Source organism: Phycodurus eques, chromosome 20 (assembly GCF_024500275.1).
Source record: "Phycodurus eques isolate BA_2022a chromosome 20, UOR_Pequ_1.1, whole genome shotgun sequence".
In the NCBI taxonomy this organism is placed as follows: Eukaryota; Metazoa; Chordata; class Actinopteri; order Syngnathiformes; family Syngnathidae; genus Phycodurus; species Phycodurus eques.
In genome coordinates this window covers 1,677,956-1,703,022 of record NC_084544.1, presented here as the reverse complement: position 1 = coordinate 1,703,022, position 25,067 = coordinate 1,677,956, and the positions used below count along the sequence as shown (strand labels likewise).

The window sequence follows — 25,067 nt, the reverse complement described above, 5'->3', positions numbered from 1 at the left end:
ATACGTCATATGTACAAACTGTGAAATCAAACTAAATTTAATCCAGATTCATGCATAATTTATTAATTCCGCCTGAAAAAAAATCATGCATGTCCAAATTTGTTTTATTTGTTTTTCTCTACACGGGTATATAGGCTTAGGCGTGTTTTTCAAGCACTCACCTTGTATTTCTGGTTGCATGAGTCAAACATAATTATAGAGGGTCTCCCCGAACAAGTCAGACCACTTAAAGCTGATTGCACAAGCAGCATTTTCCCCATATGCAAATCACAACAAGCCATGAAGTCAGCTTTTTTGAGCGGGTTTACTGCAAAAAAAAATAAGGTTACCAGTTAGTTGTGGTCAACAAAGCACTTTCGAGCATCCGCGTGGGCGCCGACGTGCCTTCAAATAGCTTTAAAAAGCAGTCACATGACAACTTTGGTCAGCTTTCAAAGCCCTCTTGCTTCGTCTGCGGCCACTGCGCATGCGCCGTCCCCAACTCTTTAAATACCCCCAAGTCATCTGCGGGCACAAAACATTCCGCCGTCCGCTGATTCGACACGACGAGACGGTGGGGGACAAAAGGCGGCGAGTCACACAACAAATTCGGCATTTATCCAGTTCGAAAAATGTTACGGTTTTTTTCGGAATACTTCCCAATTTAACCCGGAGTCGTATAAGGGTGAAAACCCGACGAGAGAGACGGGGGGGTGGGGGGGGGGGGGAGACGGAAAGGGAGAAAAACAAAGATGGCTGTGTGAGCCTGAGAGACGAGCAAACAACAACAACAAGCGTCCGCCGACCGGGACAGTCTTCTCGGGCAGCCGGAGCGGACACCCCGGACTTGGGACAGGCGAAACGAGCCGAGCTGTCGGGAGGGTGAGAGTCCCCCTCCCCCCAAAACAGCTGAGTTGTTTTTGTTCTGGCTGCCCACCCCGCCGCGCTCAGGGCTCGGTGTCAACTAGCTAGCCGCACCGTAAGTCCTCCACCACGGGTGACATTTTGTCTTCACCTCGGTTGTGACTTCCGGAAAAGCTTGAAAATTAGCCCTACCGATAAGTCTGTTAACAGTCTTGTTTGGCGTTAGCACAGGTGTTAGCCGACTAGCGAGCTAGCTGTCAGTTAGCCTCGAAGCTAAGCCACCGCAGAAGATCAAATAAGTGCATTTCTGGGGGGCTACGTAGAAAGTTCTAGAGGGATTTGGCCATGGAAGACGGCGACGTGATGTCCGCCCCCGGCGCCTCCTCCGCGGCCGTCGTGGCGGGGGTGGCCGAGGCAGTGGCCGTGGCCGGGCCAGGGGCCGGGCTCGTCGGGCAGGAGGAGTCCGGGACGCGGCCCGAGGCGGACTCGGACGAGCCGCCCAAGAAGAAGACCAAAATACCCGAGGGGGAGTCCGGCAAGCTGGAGGAGAGACTGTACTCTGTGCTGTGCTGCACCGTGTGCCTAGACTTGCCCAAGGCGTCTGTGTACCAGGTAAATGTGTCACAAACATGCCCCAACACTTCATGCCCCCACCCCCACCCCCCCAAAACAAAACTACAAAAAAAAAAAAAAAAAAAAAACGCTCCATAAAATTCAACGTACTGGCAACTTGATGCTCTATGGATTTATACATATAAATAATGAGTGCGGACACACCCTGTCCTCAGTGGCCCGCTGCTCGAAAGTCTGCTGACGTGATCTTCAAATAACCTTCAACCAGTCACTTTCCCAACCTCAACACCCCTCAAAATAAAAGTAGCCCCCCCCCCCCCCCTTGAAATCCACCGACCTCTGTCACCTCATGAATGTCAACCGTGTAGTAGCCCTGCACACAACACACAATATCTAATAAGTGCAAGCACAAGCAGTGGAGTAATTAATAATGTTCACAGTTAATGTTGGTGTCAATCCACAAACCCCTTCACAAAGTCCCCCAATCATTCACAATTGTCCAAAACAAAATTCTACTTGAAAACAAAAACAAAAATCTATTTTGTGCACATTTGAACCAAATGTCATGCGGGCTGTCAAACCAGATTCAATCTGGTTCAAATCCAGATTTGTTGTTACAAAAATGTATGCATTTCCAAATATAAAAAATAAATCCCAAATGCAAAAAAAAGTTATGTTTTTATAAAATATATTTTTAAATTTTTTATTTTATTTTTTATCTTTTGAAGTTGAAACATGTGCCCATTCTTTGAAGTAAATTTGTCAAGTATGTCTTGTTACTTCAATAGTTCAGCCTGAAAAATAAAAAGCTCATATATCCAAATGTTTGTAACTTAAAAAAACGCAAATAAAGTCAAAATATTTGTGTATTTATTTCAGGTCTTAGTGCTCATTTTACCGAATTTGAACTCAATCAATATGTGTACAGACTAATGTCAAACAAGGTTTAATGTGGGTCAAATCCAGATTGCGCCTAAAATATTTCACCCTGAAAAACAAAACAATTGTAAATCAAAATTTTGTAACTTCAAAGACCTCAAGACAAAACATATCTTTGCAGTTTTCTGTGTTAAAAAAACCCTACAAATTGAATCTGGATCAATTCCAGATTGCTCATGAAGTATTATGCTTTATTTCAGCCTTAAAAAATGAAAAGCATTCGTGTCCAAACTTTGACTTTTAAAATCCAAAATGCGAAATGTAATTTTTTGTAGTTTTTTGTTCTTGGAAAAAAAAAAAACATACATGGTTTAAAACCAGGTTGCTCATTGCAAAAGCATATACTATTTGTCCAAAATGCGTGACTTAAAAAAATGCAAAACCATGAAAAAATTGATTCGTGTTTTTTTTCTTCTTTGTCATATTTGTGCACGTCATACCTGATATAAACCACGTATGTCATATGTGTACACGCACTCATGTCAGACCATGATGACCATCTAGATTGCTGCTTAAATATTTCATTTAGAAAAACAAACCGTACATGTCGAAATTGTCAAAACCCAAGGAAAAAATATTTTTGTAGTTTAAAAAAAACAAACATCACATAATATCTGATGAACTAAATGTTTCATTTGTATACAAGCTGTAATGTTAACCCTAACTTAATAAACTTAAAGGAAAAGTTCACATTTTGTCATTTAAAAAAAAAAAGAGTACTTTGGGTTGAAAAAATTAAACAATTTAAACTGAAAACAAAAAGCATGTATGATTTTATGATTTAAAAAAAAAAAAACATTTTTTTAATACAACTAAGAATTAAATATAAACAATAAAAAAAAACGTGTGGGGGGGGGGGGGGGGTCATTTTTGGGGGTTGGATAAAAGCTCTAAGTATGTAGAGTTGTTTTTTGTTCTTGCCAGGGACAAAACATTTCAAATGGTGCCACTGTCTACTTTTCTTCTCTACTTGTATTGCCCTTAAAAACAAATCATTGATCCACATTGTGCATTATTTCAGCCTTAAATCATAAGCATGCATTTACAATTGTTTTAATCCCCCAAATAAAAAAAATATTTACAGATTTTTATTTGTTTAATAGCGTGAACAGTTTTTAAATTTAGTTTTAATTATATTTTAGTTGACATTTTAAAAAAGGACATTTAAAAGTTCGACCCATGCTACATTGACAGAGAAAACATTTAATTTTCCATCAGTTTAAAATGTTTAATACCAAAATATAATTTCCAAACTGTACACATTAAGATACTAATTAAAGTTTCAATTTTTATAGCAGTAAAAAAAGGTACAAATCTGCACAGATTAATTTTATTGGTGCATTCTTTTTTTTTTTTGTTTTTTTTTTTTTTTTACAATATGAAAAAACAATTCTGCCATAACATATGCAGAAATGTGCCCTTGATCAGTTTTAAATGGTTAGTTATTAACTTTGTCTCCATTATGTGAGGATTTACTCAAAAATATTCCCCCTTCTGCACCCCAAGTGTCGAGTTTTGAGCGCTTTTTGAATTTTCCTGAGCGACACACACGAGCCGCGCCTCCTCCCGAATGACATTTGACTTCTCATGCCTTGTCGCTGTCGACCGCAGTGTACCAACGGGCACCTGATGTGCGCGGGCTGCTTCATTCACCTGCTGGCCGACTCTCGCCTCAAGGAGGAGCAGGCCACGTGTCCCAACTGCAGGTATGGCGCGGCGCCGTCCGGGCTCTCGGCGGCGCCGGCGAGTCGTAACGCCCGTCCTCTCGCTGTTCCCGTGCAGGTGCGAGATCAGCAAGAACCTGTGCTGCAGGAACCTGGCGGTGGAGAAGGCGGTCAGCGAGCTGCCCACAGAGTGCACCTTCTGCCTTAAACAGTTCCCCCGGTCCAGCCTGGAGAGACACCAGAAGGATGAGTGCCAGGACAGGTGAGACAGACAGACAGACGCGTGGGGGGAAGAAGGGAAGGATAGAGGGAGAGTCATTAGAGGGAATCTAAGAACAGGCGAGACGCATAAGGCGGGTGACAGACCGACGGAAATAGAGACGCACCCGCAGACAGAACGACAGACTGAGCGAAAGAGACCTATGGAGAGAAAGGGAGACAGACAGAATGAGAGATGAGAGCAAAAGAGGCAGACAAGAAAATAGAGAGAGAAAGTGACTGAGAACAGAGACAGAAGAGAGAGAGAGAAAGAAAGAGAGAGAGAGGCCAGACGGATAAGGGTGCCACAGAGAACCAATGAGAGAAATACAGAAAGGAAATGAGAGAGAGTGACAGAAAGAGGAGACAGAACAGAGAGACTTTAACAGTTGAATACTGAAAGTAGAAAGCTGCCTATGTGAATAGGTCACCATGGCAACATGCTCACACTTTGCATCCATCCATCCATTGTGTGAACCGCTTCTCCTCACGCGGGTCGCGGGCGTGCCGGAGCCAATCCCAGCTATCATCGGGCAGGAGGCGGGGTACACCCTGAACTGGTTGCCAGCCCATCGCAGGGCACACACAAACAAACAACCATCGCACTCACATTCACACCTACGGGCAATTTAGAGTCGTCTATCAACCTACCGTACATGTTTTTGGGATGCGGGAGGAAACCGGAGCGCCCGGAGAAAACCCACGACATGCAAACTCCACACAGGCGGGGCCTGGGATTGAACCCCGGTCTTCAGAACTGTGAGGCAGACGCTCTAACCAGTCGTCTACCGTGCCGCCACTTTGGATATATAGTTTTTAAAATCTCGAAGACGTGAAAAAGTCATTTGAGCCACTCGTTGCTCAACTCACCTTGCCTTTGTGTCGCCAGGGTGACGGTGTGCAAGTACAAGCGCATCGGGTGCCCGTGGCAAGGCCCCTTCCACGAGATGCCCGCCCACGAGGACGAGTGCTCGCACCCCACCAAGACGGGCACGGAGCTGATGGGCATCCTGGGCGAGATGGACCAGAGCCACCGCAGAGACATGCAGCTCTACAACAGCATCTTCAGCCTCTTGTGCTACGAGAAGATCGGCTTCACCGGTAAAAGCAAAAACAAAACACTCGGCCGCGCGCAGGCCGGCTCATCGAAACAAACCCAACTAAAAGTGCACACGCATCGGAAATACTTCATTTGAAACAATATTGTATTATTCATCATTACACTTATTTAACCAATTCATAAAATGTTTATTGTAAATACAGAGTTGTTTTTTTAAAACGTTTTTTGTTTGTCTAGAGTATTGATATTTTTTGTAATTTGTTGATTTTTTATTTTATTTTTTGTCATCTTTTTAGATTGTCTTTTTTTTTTAGTTTCATTTTTTTTCAAAGTTTTTGTCACCTCAAGGAAGTTTATTTTAAAAGAAATTCATTTTTATTTTTAAACTAATATTTAATAAGAATAACGTGAAATGAATCCACCAAATATTACATTCATTAAATTATTATTATACATTATTATATTTTATATATATTATTATAAATGATTTATTCATTTATTTTAATTATAATTATATGAATACTAATAATAAATGGTGTGTGTACAGTGGGTATGGAAAGTATTCAGACCCCCTTAAATTTGTCGAGGGAGGTGTCCGGTGTGTCATGTGACAGAAGCGTCTCTGCTAGGATGAAGGGCAAAGTTCAGAAAACTAAAAGATACTGCAGCCATTTGCTCAAATCATCGAAGTTAATTTTTTCCCTCGCTGATGAACGCACAGGAGCCCATATTGACAGAAAAAATGGAATTGTTGACATTTTTGCAGATGTATTAAAAAAAAAGACAAACTGAAATATCACACAGCTATAAGTATTCAGACCCTTTGCTCGGTTTTTCGTAGACGCCCCCTTTTGAGCTAATCCACCCATGAGTCTTTTTAGGAATGAAGTTTTTCACACCTGGATTTGGGGATCCTCCGCCGTTCCTCCTCGCTGATCCTCTCCAGTTCTGTCAGGTTGGATGGTGAACGGTGGTGGGCAGCCATTTTCAGGTCTCTCCAGAGATGCTCAATTGAGTTGAAGTCAGGGCTCCATTCAGGAACAGTCACGGAGTTGTTCTGAAGCCACTCCTTCGCTATTTTAGCTGCGTGCTTAGGGTCGTCGTCTTGTTGGAAGGTGAACCTTCGGCCCGGTCTGAGCTTCCGGGCAGGTTCTGAGAAGGCTTTCGTCCAGGATATCCCCGTACTTGGCCGCATTCATCTTTTCTTTGATTGCAACCGGTCTCCCTGTCCCTGCAGCTGAAAGACACCCCCGCAGCGCGATGTCGCCACCGCATGCTTCACTGTTGGGACCGTATCGGACAAGTGATGAGCAGTGCCTGGTTTTCTCCGCACATGCCGCTTCGAATGAAGGCCAAAAAGTTCTATCTTGGTCTCGTCGGACCAGAGAATCTTATTTCTCACCATGTTGGAGTCCTTCATGTGTTTTTTAGCAAACTCCATGAGGGCTTTCGTGTGTCTCGCACGGAGGAGAGCCTCCCTTCCGTCGGGCCACTCTGCCATAAAGCCCCGACTGGTGGAGGGCTGCAGTGATGCTTGACTTTCTAGAACTTTCTCCCATCTCCCGACTGCATCTCTGGAGCTCAGCCACAGTGATCTTTGGGTTCTTCTTGACCTCTCTCACCGAGGCTCTTCTCCCCCGATTGCTCAGTTTGGCCGGACGGGCAGCTCGAGGAAGGGTTCCGATCGTCTCAAACGTCTTCCATTTAAGGATTGTGGAGGCCACTGTTTTGTAACCTTGGCCAGATCTGTGCCTTGCCACAATTCTGTCTCTGAGCTCTTCAGGCAGTTCCTTTGACTTCATGATTCTCATTTGCTCTGACATACGTCTTATATAGTAGACAGGGGTGTGGCTTTCCTCATCAAGTCCAAGTCAGTATAACCAAACACAGCTGGACTCCAATCAAATTGTAGAACCATCTCAAGGAGGATCAGAAGAAATGGACGGAACCCGAGTTCAATATATGAGTTTCACAGCAAGGGGTCTGAATACCTCTGGCTCTGTGATATTTCAGTATTTCTTTTTTAATAAATCAGCAAGAATTTCAACAATTCCATTTTTTTCTGTCACTACGGTGTGCTGTGTGTACGTTAATGAGGGGGGAAAAATAACAAATGATTTTAGCAAATGGCCGCAGTATAACGAGTGACATTTTTAAGGGGGTCTGAATATTTTCCGTACCCACTCTGTATTGAAAAGTATTCCTTTTACCAAGCTATTAAAAATGTTATCATATGCTAAAAACCCATTAACCAATTTATAACGAAATTAATGAATAGCAAATTAATTAAAAACAACTTTTGAATTAACTCATTTTAGGAAGAATGGCTTCATTAATGCAAGAAATGTTCCAGGACTTTTGCTAACGTAACCGAACGAAGCGGGCTTGTACGTGCGCGAGAGCGGGCCACACTTGGCCGCTGTCGCCTCGTCCGACGCTCCAAATCACCGCGTGTGTGTGTGTGTGTGTGTGTGTGTGTGTGTGTGTGTGTGTGTGTGTGCGTGCGTGTGCACGTGTGCGTGTGCGCATGCGCGCGGCAGAGGTGCAGTTCCGGCCGTACCGCACGGACGACTTCATCACGCGGCTGTACTACGAGACGCCGCGCTTCACCGTGCTCAACCAGACGTGGGTGCTGAAGGCGCGCGTCAACGACTCGGAGCGCAACCCCAACTTGTCGTGCAAGCGCACGCTCTCCTTCCAGCTCATCCTCAAGAGCAAGGTGAGACCGGCCCGCCCGACATTTTGGCTAGCTGCATAAACGGCGCCGTCAAAACGCTTTCACGCCCGTTGAGTTGGGCGTCACATTGGCGAGATCTCGATGGGGGGCCAGCGTCTTTTTTGTCTCACTTTTCTGTCCACGAATCGGCACGCTACAAGTTGTTTTCTTGACTTTGGAGGTTGAGTTTTTCCAGTAAGTTTTTAGAATTCATTTTCTACATTTCGTTGTGGTTTCCAGGTTGTCGGTTTTTTGTTACATAAGATGGGTTTTTTAATAATGTGGTTATTAGTTGTTGTTAGTCAAGTTTGTAGTTTTTTTTCTATTTAAGTTTATAATTTTTTTGTCACTTTTAGTAAAGTATCTTGATTTTTTAAATTTTTTTTTTGTAATGTGTAATGTTTGTGTGTTTCCATTTCTTTTTTGTGATTTCTAGATTTTTTTTGAGGTGTTTGGATTTTTTGGGTAAAATGTTTATTTTATTTTTATTTACTTATATTTTTCATTTTTACTTTAAATTGCTTGTAAAGGTTTTTACTTTTTCTAGTTCAGTTTCTAAGTCTTTTTAAGGCAAGTTTGAAGGTTTTATTGAAAAATACAGATTTTTATGGAAGTTTGTGTTTTTTACTTGAAATATGTCATTGGTAAAGTTTTTCAATTTTATGGCATTTTTAATGTAATAAATTATTTAGTGCTAGTTTTAAGATTAGATTTTTTTAAAAATGTTGGTTTGTAAAAAGTCTATAGGTTTTTTTCCCTTTTAGCTTTGTAGAGTTTGTTGCTTTTAAAGTTGATCTTGGTAACTGTTTTTAGTAAAGTTTGTGTTGTTTTTTTCAGTCAGGTTTGTACATTTTTAGTTTGTAGATTTTTTTGGGTCAAAAAACATTTGTCCCATTTAAATTTTAGATTTTTTGGTGATGTTTTTCAATGTCTTTTTCCATGTAGATTTTTGTTGTTGTTGCTATTTAAAAAACACAACAAAACATTTGTGGTGGTACTTACAAATTGAGTTTATTTGGTGTTGATATCCTGACAAAAGTATTTCTTGTTGTCGGCGCGCACGAAACTCCCAAGTCCTTTGCACCGTGACCTCGAGTTACTTTTCTCCCCTGTGGACAAAACGGAACTTCGGTGCTGGTTTTGCTCAGGTGAACTCTGCGCTGGAGTGCTCGTTCCTGCTGCTGAAGGGCCCGTACGACGACGTGCGCATCAAGCCCGTCATCCATCACTACGCCTTCAGCAACGACGACAACGAGACGGACTACGTGCTGCTGCCCATCTGCGACTCTGTCGAGTGCAACAAACTGCTGGCCGCCAAAAACATCAACCTGCGCCTCTTCATCTTCCAGGTCCAAAAGTAAAGACACACAAAATCCCCAGACCACCACCACAATGACGACTAGGACGAGCGACCGACAACAACGCAACGATAGACGCCACTCAACCACTGATACCTCTTAACACACACACACACACACACACACACACACACACACACACCCTACTAATCCACTTACCTCCTTTTCCACCACAAGCGAGAAGACCCCCTTAGGAAACTAGATTGATTTTGGGGTTAGTGGTCCCGAGGTGGTCGGTGTGTAGCAGTCGGACCCCCGCACACCCAAGGGCCCAAAGTAGCACACGCACACACATTGACCACAAAAAGTGTGTGCGCATGTGCCTGTGTGCGTGTCACTCCCCCCCCACGACTCCCCATTTGATTTATATTTAACCATTCTTTCTAACAGTTAATATATTTGACAACATATTTGAGTTGCTTTTAAGGCCCCTCGTATTTCGTGTGTTTGTGTGAAGTTAACCTGATCGACAAAACCCCTTTTTTCCACCATACGTCACATTTAAATACTCGTAAAAATAGCAGTGTAAAATAAAACAATGTTTTCAAAAGATCCAAGAAAGGTAGCATCCTCACCTGTTCAGATTGTTTATCACATATCTCGTGACTTGTCATTTCAAATTTTAATTTTTTTACAAATTCTTTAGTGCATTTGCGGGGGAAAAAAAACCCGTTAAATGTGTTTAATGAAAAAGTTAAAAGACATCTCAAATAAATTAAACTAAAAATAATAGTAGCTAATTAAAATATTTTTAAAAGTACATTGATTACATTTTTTAGGGGTAAAGGGATGTTTAAAAAAATGTCTCAAAGAAAGAATCATTCTCACCTGTTTTAATGTATAAAACTTTGATGGAGTCCATTTTTTTCCCGCCACCCCTGTCAAATTGAAATGATCTTAAAAAGAGTAGCGCATTCATATTTCATTTTCCCCAAATATTGTGCATTTTCTACATTTATTTTTATTTTTGGGGGGGGATTGTTTAAAGTAACGAACGCACCAAATGCCTTGATCGTCACCACCCTCCCCGGTGGTCCTTTTCCCCTGCCACTTTGTCAAATTGTAAATCTTCCCCAAAATAAATAAATAAATAAATGAATAAATAAAATAAGTCAATATGATTTTTAGAATATTAGTTTTTTACATTTTTACCAAACGGGTTCTAACCTCTGTCGAAAGCTTTGAGGCGCTCTTTTATTGCTGACACACTCATCAAATTTAAGTGCTTCAAAATAGAGTTGCATATGAACATGTTTTTAAAAAAATATTTAGTGTACTTTTTTTTTTTCGAGTTAAATTATTTTTCTAAAACATTATCAAAGCGTGACAGGCAGTCTCAAAACTTAAAGCAAGTCACACATTTTGTTCTCGCCACCATAGTTTGTTCCTCAAAATTCTGTATTTCCAGTTAATTTCAAAAACAATTGACGACATTTTGTCTGAGGAAAATGACATTTTCTTTCCCCCCCAAGTGCAACAGGTATTCTTACCTTTGTTGCACTCATTTTCCCTATCAACCCTGTCAAATGATATCTTAAAAAAATAATTGCACATCTGGATTTAAAAATATGAATATAAAAAATGACTGAAAATAATTACTGAAGCATAACAGATGTAAAAGCTGTGAGGTAGTCCATTTTTTTTGTGCCGCCAATTTAAAAATGCTTTTTAAAAAAAGTGTCATCTTAACACATTTTCAATTTTGTTTAGTGAATTTGCTCCATTTTTATGGGTGGAGTGTGCGTTTAAAAATATATTAAAAAGGTCGCATTCTCGTGTGTTCCAAAACTTCACTTTTACTTGCCACCAATTTTCCAGACCAATGTTCCGAGTAGTAGATGTTTTTATTATTATTATTATTATTATTATTATTATTATTATTTAGTGCATTTGTCAAAACAAAACAAAAATCTGGGGGGGGGGGGGGGGTAACAGTGCATTTACAGTTTTTGAACGCAAGTGAGGATGCTGCCTTTTTGAAATATTTATTATTTACCCTTATTTTTTTTCACCACCAATTTCAAATAGAAATGTTCTTAAAAACAGTGCTGTGTCAACATGTTAAATCATTTGTTAATTTTTTTTGTTGGCGTTAAAGTGCGGTTTAAAAAAAAAAAAAAAAAAAAAATCCCCCATTCATAGTTTATTCTCCTACCTTTTCGTGACCTCTTTAGTGTAACAAGGAGGCGTGTGCGTGCGTGCGTGCAAGGGTGGGGTCTTGCGGGGGTCCGCCACCCGGAGGACTTTGGACTTACTTGAAGGAGCAGATGTTACGTGAATAGAATCTACTGTCAAGCAGATAGAAGACGTCGCTCCTCCCGACCTCTGCTGTATTTTTGGGGCGTGTTCAAGAAGGCAAAAAAACAAACAAACAGAAGAAGTTTCGTCTCTGCCGGTGGACTCTCTCATCTCACTATGGCTGTACATGTGCCTTTTATTATTATTATTATTATTATTAAAGTTCATCAACCTGCAGCGCCTGCCTGCCTGCTCGCTCGTGTGAAAGTCATCCAGGACAAAAATAGGGAGCATGAATAATTGAAGTCGTGGCGGCGGCGGCGGCGTTATGAAATCCAAATTTAATTTGAAAGCCCGGCCGGGATGACGTCTTATTATAGGAGTCAGCGCCACTTGAAAAGGGAATTATCGCGCGCGCGCGTTATTACGGGAGTGAAGGCAAAAGGGCGCGCAAGTCATCTGTGCACTTTTTCATGGTTTGTGGGTGCGTGTGAATCATTTTTTTCTTTTAAAACAACACGTGTGCACAAAATGGCTGAAATTCAGCAGCCAGATGGCAACAAATCATCAAGTTATCATTTTCACAAATGTCACAAAAAAGTTTCTTCTGACTCGACGTCACTAAACGCTCGATGTGCTGCGTATCTGCATAAAAATCGAATCATGCCATTAAAGGGCCTGTTTATGCCACAATTGAATATTTTTGCCCATAAATGTTTCGCGCCTTAACATTTGAGACTGTTTTTGCCATGAATGAGGTCTTTTTATGACGATAGTTTTTTTCACCCTAAATCTTTAGGGCATGATTAGATATTTTTTTGTAAATTTTTTTCCATCAAAACCTTTTCAGGCATGATACCTTTTTTTGTCATCAGTCTGAACTTTTTATAAAAATCTTTTTGGGGGGTCATTAATGAGACCTTTTAAGGTTTGATTAATTTCCGCACATCAAGAGGGCCTTTCATGAAATGGGCTCATGTGAAAAGATTGTTTCCCCTAATAGGGCCTATTTGTAATTATAATTGAAATTATAAAAATTATAATTTCATTTTTTTTCATGTTGGGGACTTTATATTCATTCATTGATCCGTTCTCAGCTGACTCCGCCGGGCGAGAGGCGGGCTCCACCCCGAACCGGTCGCCAGCCAATCGCAGGGCACATAGAAACAAAAACTGTTCGCACTCACATTCACATCTACGGACAATTTAGAGTCTTCAATCAACCTACCGCGCAGGTTTTTGGGATGCGGGAGGAAACCGGAGCGCCCGGAGAAAAGCCACACAGGCGGGGTCGGGAATCGAACTCCGGTCCTCACAACTGTGAGGCAGACGTGCCAACCGGTCGGTCACCATGATTTATTTTTTGGGTCATAAATATGGCCCATTTATGGCATGATTATCTCACGTTCAAAAATAGCCAATTCATGGCATAATACATTCCCATATAGAAAGCCTTTTTATGGCATAATTTATACACAACGATGACATTTTGCTGCTTGACTCGAGCACCGGGCGCCCCCTACTGCCCGGAAATTGAGGTGACAGTCTGGGCAGTAGGGGGCGCTGATGACTCAAAGTGCAAATAATGAAGCTTCAGAAAAGATTTTTTCGAGACGATTTGAAATCCGATTGCGTGTCATGCGAGTGCACTTCCTGTGGTGGCGCTAAAGAACGCCCAAGACAGCGACGTGCATCCATAAAACGTGATCTCGCCACGTGCGTTTATTGAATAGATTCACAGTTTTCACACAGTGCATTTTGGGCGTCAATCAATCACAATATAATCATATCAATATATAACTCCATTTTGTGTGTATAGTATAAATTATGCATTCAATACAGCAGCTTTGTGTTTAATATATAGAAATGTCTAGATGTACAATGAAGCTTTGGTACAGTGCGTTAACGTGAGAGCGCTTTGTGTGAACATGCCTTAAATCCGTGTGTGTGTGTGTGTGTGTGATCGATGTTATGCGGTCCAGGTGGGCCCGCAGTGGGGGGGCGGCGCCGGGGCCACCACGCAGCAGTATCCCGCCTCGCCGACTTTACTGGGTTGGTAGACGGTCACTGCACCCTGTGAAAAAACAACAACCTTTTTGTTTATGATTCATTTGTAATAGAGTGATGTATTACAAATGAATGAATGATGGGGGGGGGGGGGGGGGTGTTGCCGTTTACCTGAAGCACGCTACAGTGGTGCGGCGTCACGGTCGCGTACGACTGCTGCTGCGGGACGCCCGCCACGGGGGCATAACCTGGCACCGATACGGGGAAAAACGTCAAGACGGGACGTTTCGCTCCGGTGCGGACGAGTGTAAGCGGCAGGAAAAGAGACCGGTTCACTGTGAGACCCTCAAGACTTCATCTCTGACAGTGTAACGGCCCCCTCCCCTTCCGCCGAGCTCCGGCGTCGTGGCTCCGCGCTTACCTGCGGCGCAGCCGGGGGAGGCGGCCTTCGCCGACTGTTGCGCTGAGGTAGGATACTGGCTGTAGTAGAAGGAAGGCACCTGAAAAACACCGCACGACTCCGATGAAGAGGCTCGCCATTTATTTGGGCCTTGGCTTGAACTTCTCCATAAATGCCTTTTTTTTTCCTCAACAAAATACAGAAAATAATAGCGAATCTAGTACTATATAGACCTTACATTACTTTTATGTATACTCAGAACACATTTTTAAAATATTTGATTAATAATACAATGTATTCAATTATATTTTAACTAATGAAAAATCCTAATATTTTAATTTTAAATAATGGATTAACTATACAAGGTACTGATTTTTAAACAATTATTTTTTTTTTTATTCCTGATTTTGACGAAAAGATATAGTTTATTTTTTGCAAATTTTTTAAAAAACAATTGTTGATTATTGATTTTTTAAAGGATACAATTATTTTTTTTAAATCTCCAATTGTTAATAACAATTAAAAGAAAAAATATATACATTTGATTTTTTTTTTACATTTTGTACAGCTTGATAATCAAAATGTTGAAATGCTCAGTCAATTTCGTAATGTAATTAATTTATAGTCGTGATTGTAAAAATCTAATGACGTTCTTTTAAGAATGCGTTACTTGTGTGTATGTCTCGTTCCTTACCTGCGGCGAGGGCTGGCAGTAGCCGTGGGGGTTCGGAGCTTGCTGAGGGGCGGCAGGGGGCGGAGCTGCGAACCCGAAGCCTTGCGCGGCGGGGTAAAGGGGCGCGGCTTCCCCCGCCGATTGACAGCTGACGGCCACGTGGGCGAACTGCTGCGACAGGTCTTCGACCTGTGGAACGACGCAAGCGTGAAGAGGAAGCGAAGGTTAACACGCTAACCACTTCCTTCTGGCACACTGACGTTAGGACGTTACAGATAGATGGGGGAATTCTGTTAACATTAGCAGCTAACAGGAAGTGAACATTGCCGCGCTCGCTTCCTGTTAGCGTACGAACATTAACGGGCCGGAATACGTACAGCGGCGAACGGCTGCGAGGGAGCCACGGGCAACATCTGCGGGGCCGTGTACACGACGGACGAGTACACCTGGCACACAGACGTGCACGTCAATCATCTCACATTCATTTGCATTTTGGTGTAAAAAGTCTACACACCCCTGTTGAAATGCCAAGTTCTTGTGGGGGGGGGGAAATGAGACCAAAACGTTTTCCCTCCTTTAATAAGATCTAGAACCCGTAAACATCAATTGAATTAAAAAATAAAATAAAAATACCTGCCACTGTTTAAAGTGCCTCTGATTAACTCCAAATAAACTTCAGCTGTTCTAGTAAGCTTTAAATTGCTTTTGAGTTATAGAACATTAAGGATGGGAAACATTTATCTTAGTCTCCTTTTTTTCATGGAACAAAACTTGGCATTTCAGCAGGGGTGTGTAGACTTTTTATAGCCACTGTTATGCGTGTGTGTCTCACCTGCTGCGGCGGTTGCTGTGCCGGCGCTGCCTGCGCCTGGCTCCTGATTGGCTGCTGAGCGCAAGGCGGGTTGTACACCACGGGACTCCCATCAGGGTTCAGGAAAGGCTGTCCTGAAACATCGACGGCCATTTTGGGCTTCAAATGACTGCTGTTGCGCGCTACTCGCGTGACGTGTGCGTGTGTAGCGACCGGTGTGCGGGTTGACCAGGATGCTTCCCGGCGGGATGCCGTTGTCCAGGACGTAGGCGGGGCGGGGGGCGGGCTCGGCCGTGGCGGCGGGCTCGCAGGGCAGCCTGAAGAGGGAGACGGAGCCTGGTGGAGGGAAAGGAAAGGTCGACTTGACTTTTTGCCCTCGTTAGGGTGAGGTGGAACAACAAAACAAAACAGGCATTCGCCTCGACGCCAAGTTCGAGTCTTCGCTTAACCAATACGCACGTTTGGTAGGAGAAGCCAAGGCAACCCGGACTGGTTGTGATAAGCCTACTTTGAAACCCTAACCCCGTTTTAAAACCCTAACCCCATTTGAAACCCTACTTTGAAACCTTAAGCCTGTTTTAAAACCCTACGTTGAAACCCTCACCGTTTTGAAACCTTAACCCTCTTGAAACCCTACTTTAAAACCCGACTTTGAAACCATAACCATGTTTTGAAACCGTAATCCTGTTTTGAAACCCTAACCCTGTTTTGAAACCTTAATCCTGTTTTAAAACTCTACTTTGAAACCCTAACCCCACTTTAAACCCTCCTTTGAAACCATAACCGTTTTGAAACCCTACTTTGAAACCCCAGCCCTCTTTTGAAACCCTACTTTAAAACCCGACTTGGAAACCCTAACCCTACTTTGAAACCGTAACCCCGTTTTGAAACCGTACTTTAGAACCCATAACCATGTTTTGAAACCCTACTTTGAAACCGTAATCCTATTTTGAAACCCTAACCCCGTTTTGAAACCCTACTTTGAAATGTCTCGTAAAAACGAAATACGAGAAGCCGAAACCAACAATAAATGAACACCGCCAAAATGTGTTTCTGTCGTTTTTTTTGAGGGTGCGAAGACAAGTGTCGGCGTGAAAACGTGCAGCTGCACTTTTTGCCCTTAATGAGACGGCGGCAGATGTGATTAGCATGCGGCGCTCGCGACAAGTCGGAGGTGTCGACGGTGTGAAAACTTCGCGCGCATTCGCACCTGCTGCGCCGCGGGGTTCCCGGCCGGGATTGGCGGCGCGGGGCTCGGCGGGGGCGGCGCTCCGCCGGTACGCGGACGAATCCGAGTCGGTGCTGCTCCACGGCCGGGGCTCGTTGCCGTAGCGACAGTCGGCGTCGGTGCTGCTGTGCCGACTGCCGCCCGTCCAGCTGGAGCCCGAGCTGTCGCGGCTCCCCCTTTGGAAAACAAGATGGACGCCGTTGGCGCGGGAGGGATGCAAGGCTCACAATGTAAAGAAATTAACGGGCATTATGAAGCGTCTTTACTGGACGTACCGCCTACTTTAAGAGGCGGGGCCTAGCCAGAGACGTCGGGAGCGCCGACACCAGCTCCTTGGGACTTTCTTATTTGTGTGTTTGACTGATGACAAATTGTTTAATGTTTCAAAAACTTGAAATGCAAATGTCCTAAAGTGAAATCAACTGAACTGGATTTTCAAAAATGTGTTTCGACTGTATGCAAAGCTACGAGCTGCGTTGTAATATGTTTGGCTGGATTTCATGGTTGAAATGTTATTTTATTTCTTGTTTTAGGTCTGATATTTGATTTTATGGACAGCACCTTTGTTGTAGCTGCATGCCAGAGCACCGATTGGCGCTGTAGCACGCACTGCGGTTTCAACCAATCAGAAACCGAGTATTTGTTTTTTTCTGGTGGAAAATTCACAACAGCAACACCGTCAATCAAGAAAAAGACAAATGTTTTGTAAGCAAGAAGTGACTGAGTGCAGTTTGTGAATGTTCAGCGGCCTTCGGCACAATTTTACGTGCGCCACCAGGGAGTCGAGGCATTGTCAAATAAAAGTATGTTTTGTAAAATAACGGCGCGGTGGCGTGAGCGTGTCCTTAATTGCCGACCGTTGAGCGCGTGTTGGCTCGATGCAAATGAAGATGATGAATGCGCTACCTGAAGAGCTGCCTTCTCCTCTGGGTCTCGGCGTACGGGTTGCACTCCTCGGCGGCGGACCTGCGCACGCGCGCACGTTAATGAGCCATCGGCGCCGGATTGAGGTTGAACGAGGACACGGAGGCGAGGCGAGGCGAGGCGAGGCGGGGGAGGTTACCTGCTCTCAACATGGCCGCCCTCCTGTGTGCAGAGAGGCTGCTTCGAAATACAAAGCAAAACAAAAAGAAGACATGTTCAAGATTGTATTGTTTTGTTTTGTTTTGTTTTGTTTTTGAGTTAGCCGAGCAGCTCACCTCCTGGCTGAAGATCTTCTCGCGCACTCTTTGGTACTCTTCCTCTCGCTCCTCCACCGACTTGTTTTGTTTGTCGCGCGAGGTGTAGCGTCGCGTCTGAGATGAAAATAAACGTTTAGACGTTCAGAGGAGCGATTGCCAACACTGCTGCGGGAAATGATCCAATTTCACTTCCCCCGCTATATCGCAGTTCATTGTTACCGCCCCCACGAAATCGCTGATTTTCAAGCATGGGTTTTTACAGTTTACAAGAAAGTCGAAATTTAGACTCGTGCGCCTTCAGTGTAGTACCACGTTGTGCCACAACGTGCCAGGCGGCGCCGAGCTCGAGTGGAAGACGCGCAGCGTAGTTACGAGCGAGAAGGAGAGGCAGAGCGTCGTCGTCGTTCTCACGTTGCGGATCGTATTACATTGGGACCACACCCGACCGTGAACAGCAGAAATCCGAAAATAATTGACGCTCCTTAGAATTGCCATTTAAAAAAAAAGAAATACAATAACGAATGGGAACATGTGGGGCACCGGGTTCCAAAAACAAACGTGAGGAATTGCGTTAAAATAAAAAGAAAATAAGCGGGGGTTTCCACGGGTCCCAAAAAATGTATCTGGGGGAAGTTAAATTTGCAAATGTTGAAGCACGAACACGTGAGAATTGTTGTGAGCTGTGTTGGGATCCGTTGCTGCTCCGTGCGTGTTCAAGTACAAGTTGGAAGGTTTGCAATTACATCATTGCTCATTTCCATTAGCCTGTCAATTGTGTTTTTGCATTATATGTTAGCATTAAGCTAGCGGATTTTCTGAGATGAAAATATTGGGTTTGGTGGAACATTTTGGTGTTGAGTTCTCTTGCATGTGTCAAGTTTGACAGTAAACAAGCGGGAGTGACAAATAAAGAAAATAAGTCGATTCAGACACGCCCACCTGCTCATCCGAGCTGCTGTCGCGCTTCAAAATGGTTTTCCAGTGTTGGATCTCCGTGGCCTTGTCCTCCTGAACCTGATCCAGGAAACGTTGCTCGGGTCTGGACACGAATAACAAACATGAACGCGTCGATTGCGTGACGCAAAATGATTTGACCTCGACGATGAGGAGGAGGAGGCGGCGCGCGCGTTTACATGCGCGTGCTGCTGGTGCGGTTGATGATGACCGACTTTCCCGTCTGGTCCACGTTGTGCTCCATGCCGAAGAACGCGGCCACGCGGTGCACCAGCATGCGGTGGTACGACGACATGTGCGGGAACTTCTTGAACGCGCTGCACAAACGACAAGGAGGAGAATAAAATGACGTGAAAGAGGACGAAGAGGTAGAGAAAGGAAGAAGATGAGGGAGAGCATGAAGAAAAGATCAAGTCATCCATACGCACAGAACGTTTTTTTGTTTGTGGCCTCGTGGTCACGCTCGTCGGATTGACGTTGGCCCAAAACCTAAAACGAGCGTCTTCGATCTTTTACCGACTCGACAGCGCGAAGCATTTTTTTCGGAACTCACGCGCAAGGACGAGCTCTCCTTCACACTTGCACGCGTGCGTGTACCTGTCTCCCGTGATGAAGGTGACCATGTCCTGCTCCAGTTTGAGCATCATCATGCGGTCTCTCGGGTTGCTGTTCAGCGTGTCCACGATGAAGCGATGGAGGTCCACGCCCGTCGAGTCGCGGTACGACACGCTGCTGCCGCTCTCTACGCGACGCACACACGCACGTATGATGCATGTATACAGTGTACAAGGAGAAACACGCTTTCAAAATGCACTTAGTTCAGGGAGGGGGGAAGGAAGGAAGGCAAGAAGGAAGGAAGGAAGGACTGGAAGGAAGGAAGAGAAGAAAGAAAGAGAAAGAACTTTAAACCTCACAGAGAATTACGCGTCGTTTAGTCAAGCAAAGCACATCGCTTAGAAAAACCTGCTAGCTTAATGCTAACACACAATGCAAAACACCATAGACGTGCTGGCCAACCTAGCATCGAAATTGCGGTCTTTTGCACTTTGGAAAGCGCGCTCGTCTTCTCCACTTCCTCCTCCCGACAGGAAGCGCCGGCAATTTCGCCGCCGTCGTCCGGCGGCGTCTGGGAGGGAAACAGGAAGTGGCGATGAAGAAAAGGAAGAAGTGAGGATGACGAGGACGAGCGCGTGCTACCTGAACGTGTTCTTCCTTGGCGTATTCGTCGTCGCACACGGCCACGCTGCGCACTAGCTTGCCTTTGGCCTGCGGCGAGCCGGACGAATGAGCGAAATCCGCATCTCGGCGGCGTTCTGAGCAATTCCCGGCGGGATCGTTTTCGCTTACCTTAACTCTCTTCTGCGCCGCCGTCTGGTGACAAAGACGAGAGGCGAGAGACAGCGTTAAGTCATTCCGAGCGTGCGTGGCTACGTTATTTTACGCTGCCGCTTTGACGCTGCCCGGGAAAGACGGCATTTTCCCGCTCGTTCCGAATAAAAAGCGCAAGCGTCGGAACGAGTCGACCCGGTGTCGGCGAGAGAGCCGTAAAAGAAACGGGCTAGCGTCTACGTGACGGCGAAAGACGGGGACGAGGGTCTCGTTTAACGCCCACTTCTCCTGTCTTGTTGCGTCGAAAGCAATTGTCTCGTTTTATATATGGCACCAGATTCCGGGGTCATCTAATTAGCTGACTGCGCGATACCGCGGGGAAGTCAAACGCTGGGTTCCGCGTGAATAAATGCGAAATCGGACAATTGTGCGGCAAAAAGAAGCGTCGTCCCGACTTTCCGCTAGTCCTTGCGCCTCTGACACTTTGACACAGTGACACACTAGCCCGCAAAAAGATAATTAGACGATGCCAGCGTTTAGTTTGACGTACGAAACGGGACAATTGCTTTCGACGCAAGAGGGCGAGAGAAGCGACCGTCGGGCGTTCACCTCCCACACCCTCGTCCTCGTCCTGCGCCCAATTGCCTCCGAAGCGGGAAAATTACCGAGACGCGGAAATCGTCGGTGCCTTTCGAACAGAGCGGCGCCGCGATTTTGACGGCTCTCTGCGTGAAAGCGGCTGTCGGCGCACCTGATCGCCGTCCTCGCGGGAGGGGCGGGGCGTCGGCGCCGGACTGTCGGTGACGTCATACGACGTCACGTGGCGGGCGTGGTCCGTCTCGACTGCTGTTGCTGGGTCCATTGCACGTCTGCAACACACACACACGCACACGTTCTTCACACGCACACGCGCGCGCACGTACGGAGTGTGTGCGTGCGCGCGCCCACCTATGCTGAGTGTAGAGGCTCGCAGGTGAATGATGAGGTCATATATCCCATGATCCCACGGGGCAGCCACCAGAAACGCAATTATCCTCCTCTTCCTCTGCTTTGCTTGCTTTCGTGCGGGAGGGGAGAAGAACAAAAATCATAAAGGCTGCAAGAGAGGCGGGCAAAAAAACATGTTATTGGTCGCTCGCACGCGCACGCGCACCCGTACAGTGCTGTCCAGCAGCTGCTGCAGCATCAAGGCGATGACATCGAGCGGCGCGCGCGCGCGCGTCGGCCCGCGTCTCACGTGTGGCATTCGTGTATTTACATGTAATGTGTGCGCGTGCGCGTGCGCGAGCACGGCCCGAAGCTTTTCTTAGAAGCAGCAGCTGCGCGAGCATCATCCGATACGCGCAAGATATTCCCGGAATACCGGAGCGGCGGGAACGGTGGCGTGCGCGAGAGGAAATGGCTCCCGCCCGTCGCATTCCCCCGCGGGGGAACGTTTTATCCCGGTAACACCTGAGACGGCGGAATAATGAGCTCCGAGGATGGCAGGTCCCAAAACGTGCTGGCGGGAGATGAAAAAGAAGAAAGAGAAGAAGAAGAAGAAGAAGAAGAAGAAGAACGTTTACTGGCACCCAGTGGCGCGCAACGGGAGGGGGCGGGCGGACGGTGCCCCCCCCCCCCCCCCCCCCCCAAAACTGGGTTTTAGGGGGGGGCACCAACATCTGCCCCCGGGCAAAAGCCTTGTTAAGAAGCGCCCAAAAACGTCCGGCTGCCGAGTTTTCGGAATGTCGGACTTTGCGCGAGGACCCGGAAAAAAGCCGTGCTTGCGCCGGTTTTCTCCGGGTATTCGGCAAACGTGCCGGTCCGCAGCTCGGATTCGAACCCGGAACTTCAACCTGTCAGGCAGACATGCTAAGCGCATGGTGCCATTTTGATCCATAAATTTACCGTGGCCCGCAGAGGACGCTACAAAATGGCTGCCAGGGCGTAACTTTCTGGAAACGGGCACGTAAAACCGGAGAATGGCGATTTTAGGACTGCAGGGGGAAGAAAGGGGGCGGGGGTACGCAGAAGACTGCTCGGGCGGGATGGAGGAAGAGGAGGAGGAGGAGGTGTGACACCATCATTAGCACGTGATGGATGGCGGGCAGGAGGCGAGGAGCGTGCGGCGACATCATCATCATCATCATCATCCATCTGCCGCCTCACTGCCTTCCAGGAGCCACTTAAGGCCGCCCTCGCACGAGGACGCTAGAAACACGCGTTGGGTTGATTTCTATTGTGCGAGGTGGCAGTGATCATTAATAATTAGCGAGAGGAAAAAAATCATTTGAGTCATACGACGGTACGTTGCACACCCGCATGTAACCGAGTGCGTTGTACATTTTTCTGGACTGGAATATTTCTGGTCATCGTGTTGATTTCTATTGTGCAAGATGGCGGTGATCATTAATAATTAGCGAGAGGAAAAAAATCATTTGAGTCATACGACGGTACGTTGCACACCCGCATGTAACCGAGTGCGTTGTACATTTTTCTGGACTGGAATATTTCTGGTCATCGTGTTGATTTCTATTGTGCAAGATGGCGGTGATCATTAATAATTAGCGAGAGGAAAAAAATCATTTGAGTCATACGACGGTACGTTGCACACCCGCATGTAACCGAGTGCGTTGTACATTTTTCTGGACTGGAATATTTCTGGTCATCGTGTTGATTTCTATTGTGCAAGATGGCGGTGATCATTAATAATTAGCGAGAGGAAAAAAATCATTTGAGTCATACGACGGTACGTTGCACACCCGCATGTAACCGAGTGCGTTGTACATTTTTCTGGACTGGATTATTTCTGGTCATCGTGTTGATTTCTATTGTGCAAGATGGCGGTGATCATTAATAATTAGCGAGAGGAAAAAAATCATTTGAGTCATACGACGGTACGTTGCACACCCGCATGTAACCGAGTGCGTTGTACATTTTTCTGGACTGGATTATTTCTGGTCATCGTGTTGATTTCTATTGTGCAAGATGGCGGTTGTCATTATTAAGTGGCAAGAAAATCCAGTTAATTATACGATCGTACCGTACCTAGCTCATATGCATGTGACCAAGCATGTTGCGAATTTTTCGGACTGGACTATTTCTAGTCTTTGTGTTGATTTCTATTGTGCAAGGTAGCGGATATCATTAACAACGGGCAAGAACACGCAATTAATCGTAGCTAACACGCATGCATGTGACCAAGCGCGTCACAGAATTTATTTTGGGACAGGATGACTTCTAATCAGGTTTATTTCTGTTGGGCAAGGTGGTGGTTAGGCGAGAAGATACAATTAATGATATAAGACCCCCTGGAGCACAAGCATGTGACTGAATGAATTATGAAATGTTTGGGTTGGATCGTTTCTAGACTTGTTGATTTCTATCGTGCAAAGGGTTTAAAAGCGTTTATCATTCATAACCGGTGAAGGAAGCGATCGTTTGAATCACACTCGTGTCTGAAATGTTTGCTCATATCGTGACTCCAAACAAATGGCCGTCATTACTTGAATTCCGTTGAGCAGTGGTGCCGGAGAAGTCCAAGTGCACCAATTTCGGGCAAGCATCACTCGCCAAACATACCGGACCGGACTCGAGCATGCTTCGAGATCCCCCAGTGCGATTTTTTTTTATTTGTAATTTTTTTAACACCTCAGTGACAACGAGACAATGAATTTGCGCATATGAGCTAGACGTTAAACCGAAAGTAAGTGAAATGTAGGTTCCATTGTTCTGCTGGGCGCACCTGTGCAGCCACAGCAGCTTTTGTGGCTGCGACAGCTGCGTCAACGCCCCCCCAAAAAAGTGAGGTGGTTGGGAAAAAACCTGCCCGCATCTTATCATGAGCATCATTTTTTTTTTTTTTTTTTAAAAAAGACATTTCTCTGCAGTGAAGCCCCCCCAGGTGCCCTCACCGAGCCACATGTGGTGTCAAAGTTCTCAAAAGGGGCGTTATGCTCAACGTGCCGGTGACACACATGAAGAAGAAGAAGAAGAAGAAGAAGAAGAAGAAGAAGAAAAGCTCCGTGCACGCTCGCCGTTGTGTCGCATTACTGTTGACCCGGGACACGCTTGACGACGCCGGGGCTATTTTTACCCGCTGGCGGGGGTGGTTGGCGGGGCGGGGGGGGGGGGGGCGCCGGTCGATGTGGGGGGGCTTCATACGGCTGTCATACAAACTCAAAATAAATAAAACGACTCCGATAAATCAAACGATTAGTTAGGAAAAAACGGGAACAAGATGTCAGATTTAGTTTTTTTTCCTGCGGCGGAAAAAGAAAAACGATCAGTTAACACCCGGTTAAATTCGCCAACTTCAAGCGGCAAAAACGGCCCCCAAAATCGAATAAGGGTCTTCTAACGATCTCTGAAATCGACGGCGAATGCGTGATTTCGGTGTTTCGGTGTGTCGGGGGCGGAGGGTCTTACCGGGAGGTGGCGGCGAGCCGTAGCGGGAGTGGAGCTCCTCTCTGCGGGGCTGATGCTGTCGAGTGAAGCGCCGCGCTGCTCCTCCTCCGCTTTTGCTCCACCATCGCCGGGGTGTGTGTGTTGGGGGGGGGGGGGGGGGGGGCAATGAGGGCGGGAGGGGGTTAGGGCTCGGAGCCCTGACTGACAAAGCCCCCCCCCAACTCACCTGGCCCCCTTTACCGTCAATGCACGTCAAACGCACGCACGCCTCTGCGGTGCTGACCAGAAGTTGAAAAATGCTGAGAGATGCGTTGACCAAAAGACGACTTGAATCCATCCTAGCAATCATCCCGTGCTGCTATCGTACCAGCAAGTAGGAATGGGAATGGTTGTCGCTCAGCATTCCAGAAGAACCTCGCGTCGCTCACAAATGATGCTTGGTTATCACA

General features: G+C 45.6%; 2 protein-coding genes across 4 annotated transcripts; one reads left to right on the top strand and one right to left on the bottom strand.

Moving 5' to 3' along the window:
- Positions 1-474: 474 nt before the first annotated feature.
- Positions 475-13,736, top strand: zftraf1 (zinc finger TRAF-type containing 1). The gene is made up of 6 exons (XM_061665414.1): positions 475-1,455; positions 3,967-4,061; positions 4,138-4,281; positions 5,167-5,378; positions 7,878-8,056; positions 9,202-13,736. Exons 1-6 carry the CDS (start codon positions 1,189-1,191, stop codon positions 9,412-9,414), a joined length of 1,110 nt encoding a protein of 369 aa, XP_061521398.1. The 5' UTR covers positions 475-1,188; the 3' UTR covers positions 9,415-13,736.
- Positions 13,264-24,697, bottom strand: arpp21 (cAMP-regulated phosphoprotein, 21). Of its 3 annotated transcripts, none has more exons than XM_061665411.1 (20): positions 24,640-24,697; positions 21,181-21,289; positions 20,984-21,101; positions 20,251-20,274; positions 20,101-20,169; positions 19,921-20,029; positions 19,501-19,645; positions 19,083-19,220; positions 18,889-18,988; positions 17,968-18,063; positions 17,832-17,872; positions 17,675-17,734; positions 16,751-16,944; positions 15,754-15,876; positions 15,562-15,674; positions 15,107-15,175; positions 14,751-14,918; positions 14,078-14,156; positions 13,828-13,904; positions 13,264-13,723 (listed from the first exon to the last, which is right to left on the bottom strand). In XM_061665411.1, exons 3-20 carry the CDS (start codon positions 21,092-21,094, stop codon positions 13,619-13,621), a joined length of 1,821 nt encoding a protein of 606 aa, XP_061521395.1. In that variant the 5' UTR covers positions 21,095-21,101; positions 21,181-21,289; positions 24,640-24,697; the 3' UTR covers positions 13,264-13,618. The 3 variants fall into 3 exon arrangements, with proteins under 3 accessions (XP_061521395.1, XP_061521397.1, XP_061521396.1); XM_061665413.1 differs by having other exon boundaries at positions 17,832-17,869; XM_061665412.1 differs by lacking the exon at positions 24,640-24,697 and adding an exon at positions 21,491-21,625.
- Positions 24,698-25,067: the final 370 nt, after the last annotated feature.

Bases quoted from the DNA above. Each gene is read 5' to 3' on its own strand.
- arpp21 (XM_061665411.1), bottom strand. From the start codon at position 21,094: ATGGACCCAGCAACAGCAGTCGAGACGGACCACGCCCGCCACGTGACG. The intron at 20,030-20,100 runs GTAGCACGCGCT...TTTCCCTCCCAG, and splicing joins CCAAGGAAGAACACGTTCAG to ACGCCGCCGGACGACGGCGG. The intron at 18,989-19,082 runs GTAAACGCGCGC...ATTCGTGTCCAG, and splicing joins CGCACCAGCAGCACGCGCAT to ACCCGAGCAACGTTTCCTGG.
- zftraf1 (XM_061665414.1), top strand. From the start codon at position 1,189: ATGGAAGACGGCGACGTGATGTCCGCCCCCGGCGCCTCCTCCGCGGCC. The intron at 4,282-5,166 runs GTGAGACAGACA...TTGTGTCGCCAG, and splicing joins AAGGATGAGTGCCAGGACAG to GGTGACGGTGTGCAAGTACA. The intron at 8,057-9,201 runs GTGAGACCGGCC...GGTTTTGCTCAG, and splicing joins AGCTCATCCTCAAGAGCAAG to GTGAACTCTGCGCTGGAGTG.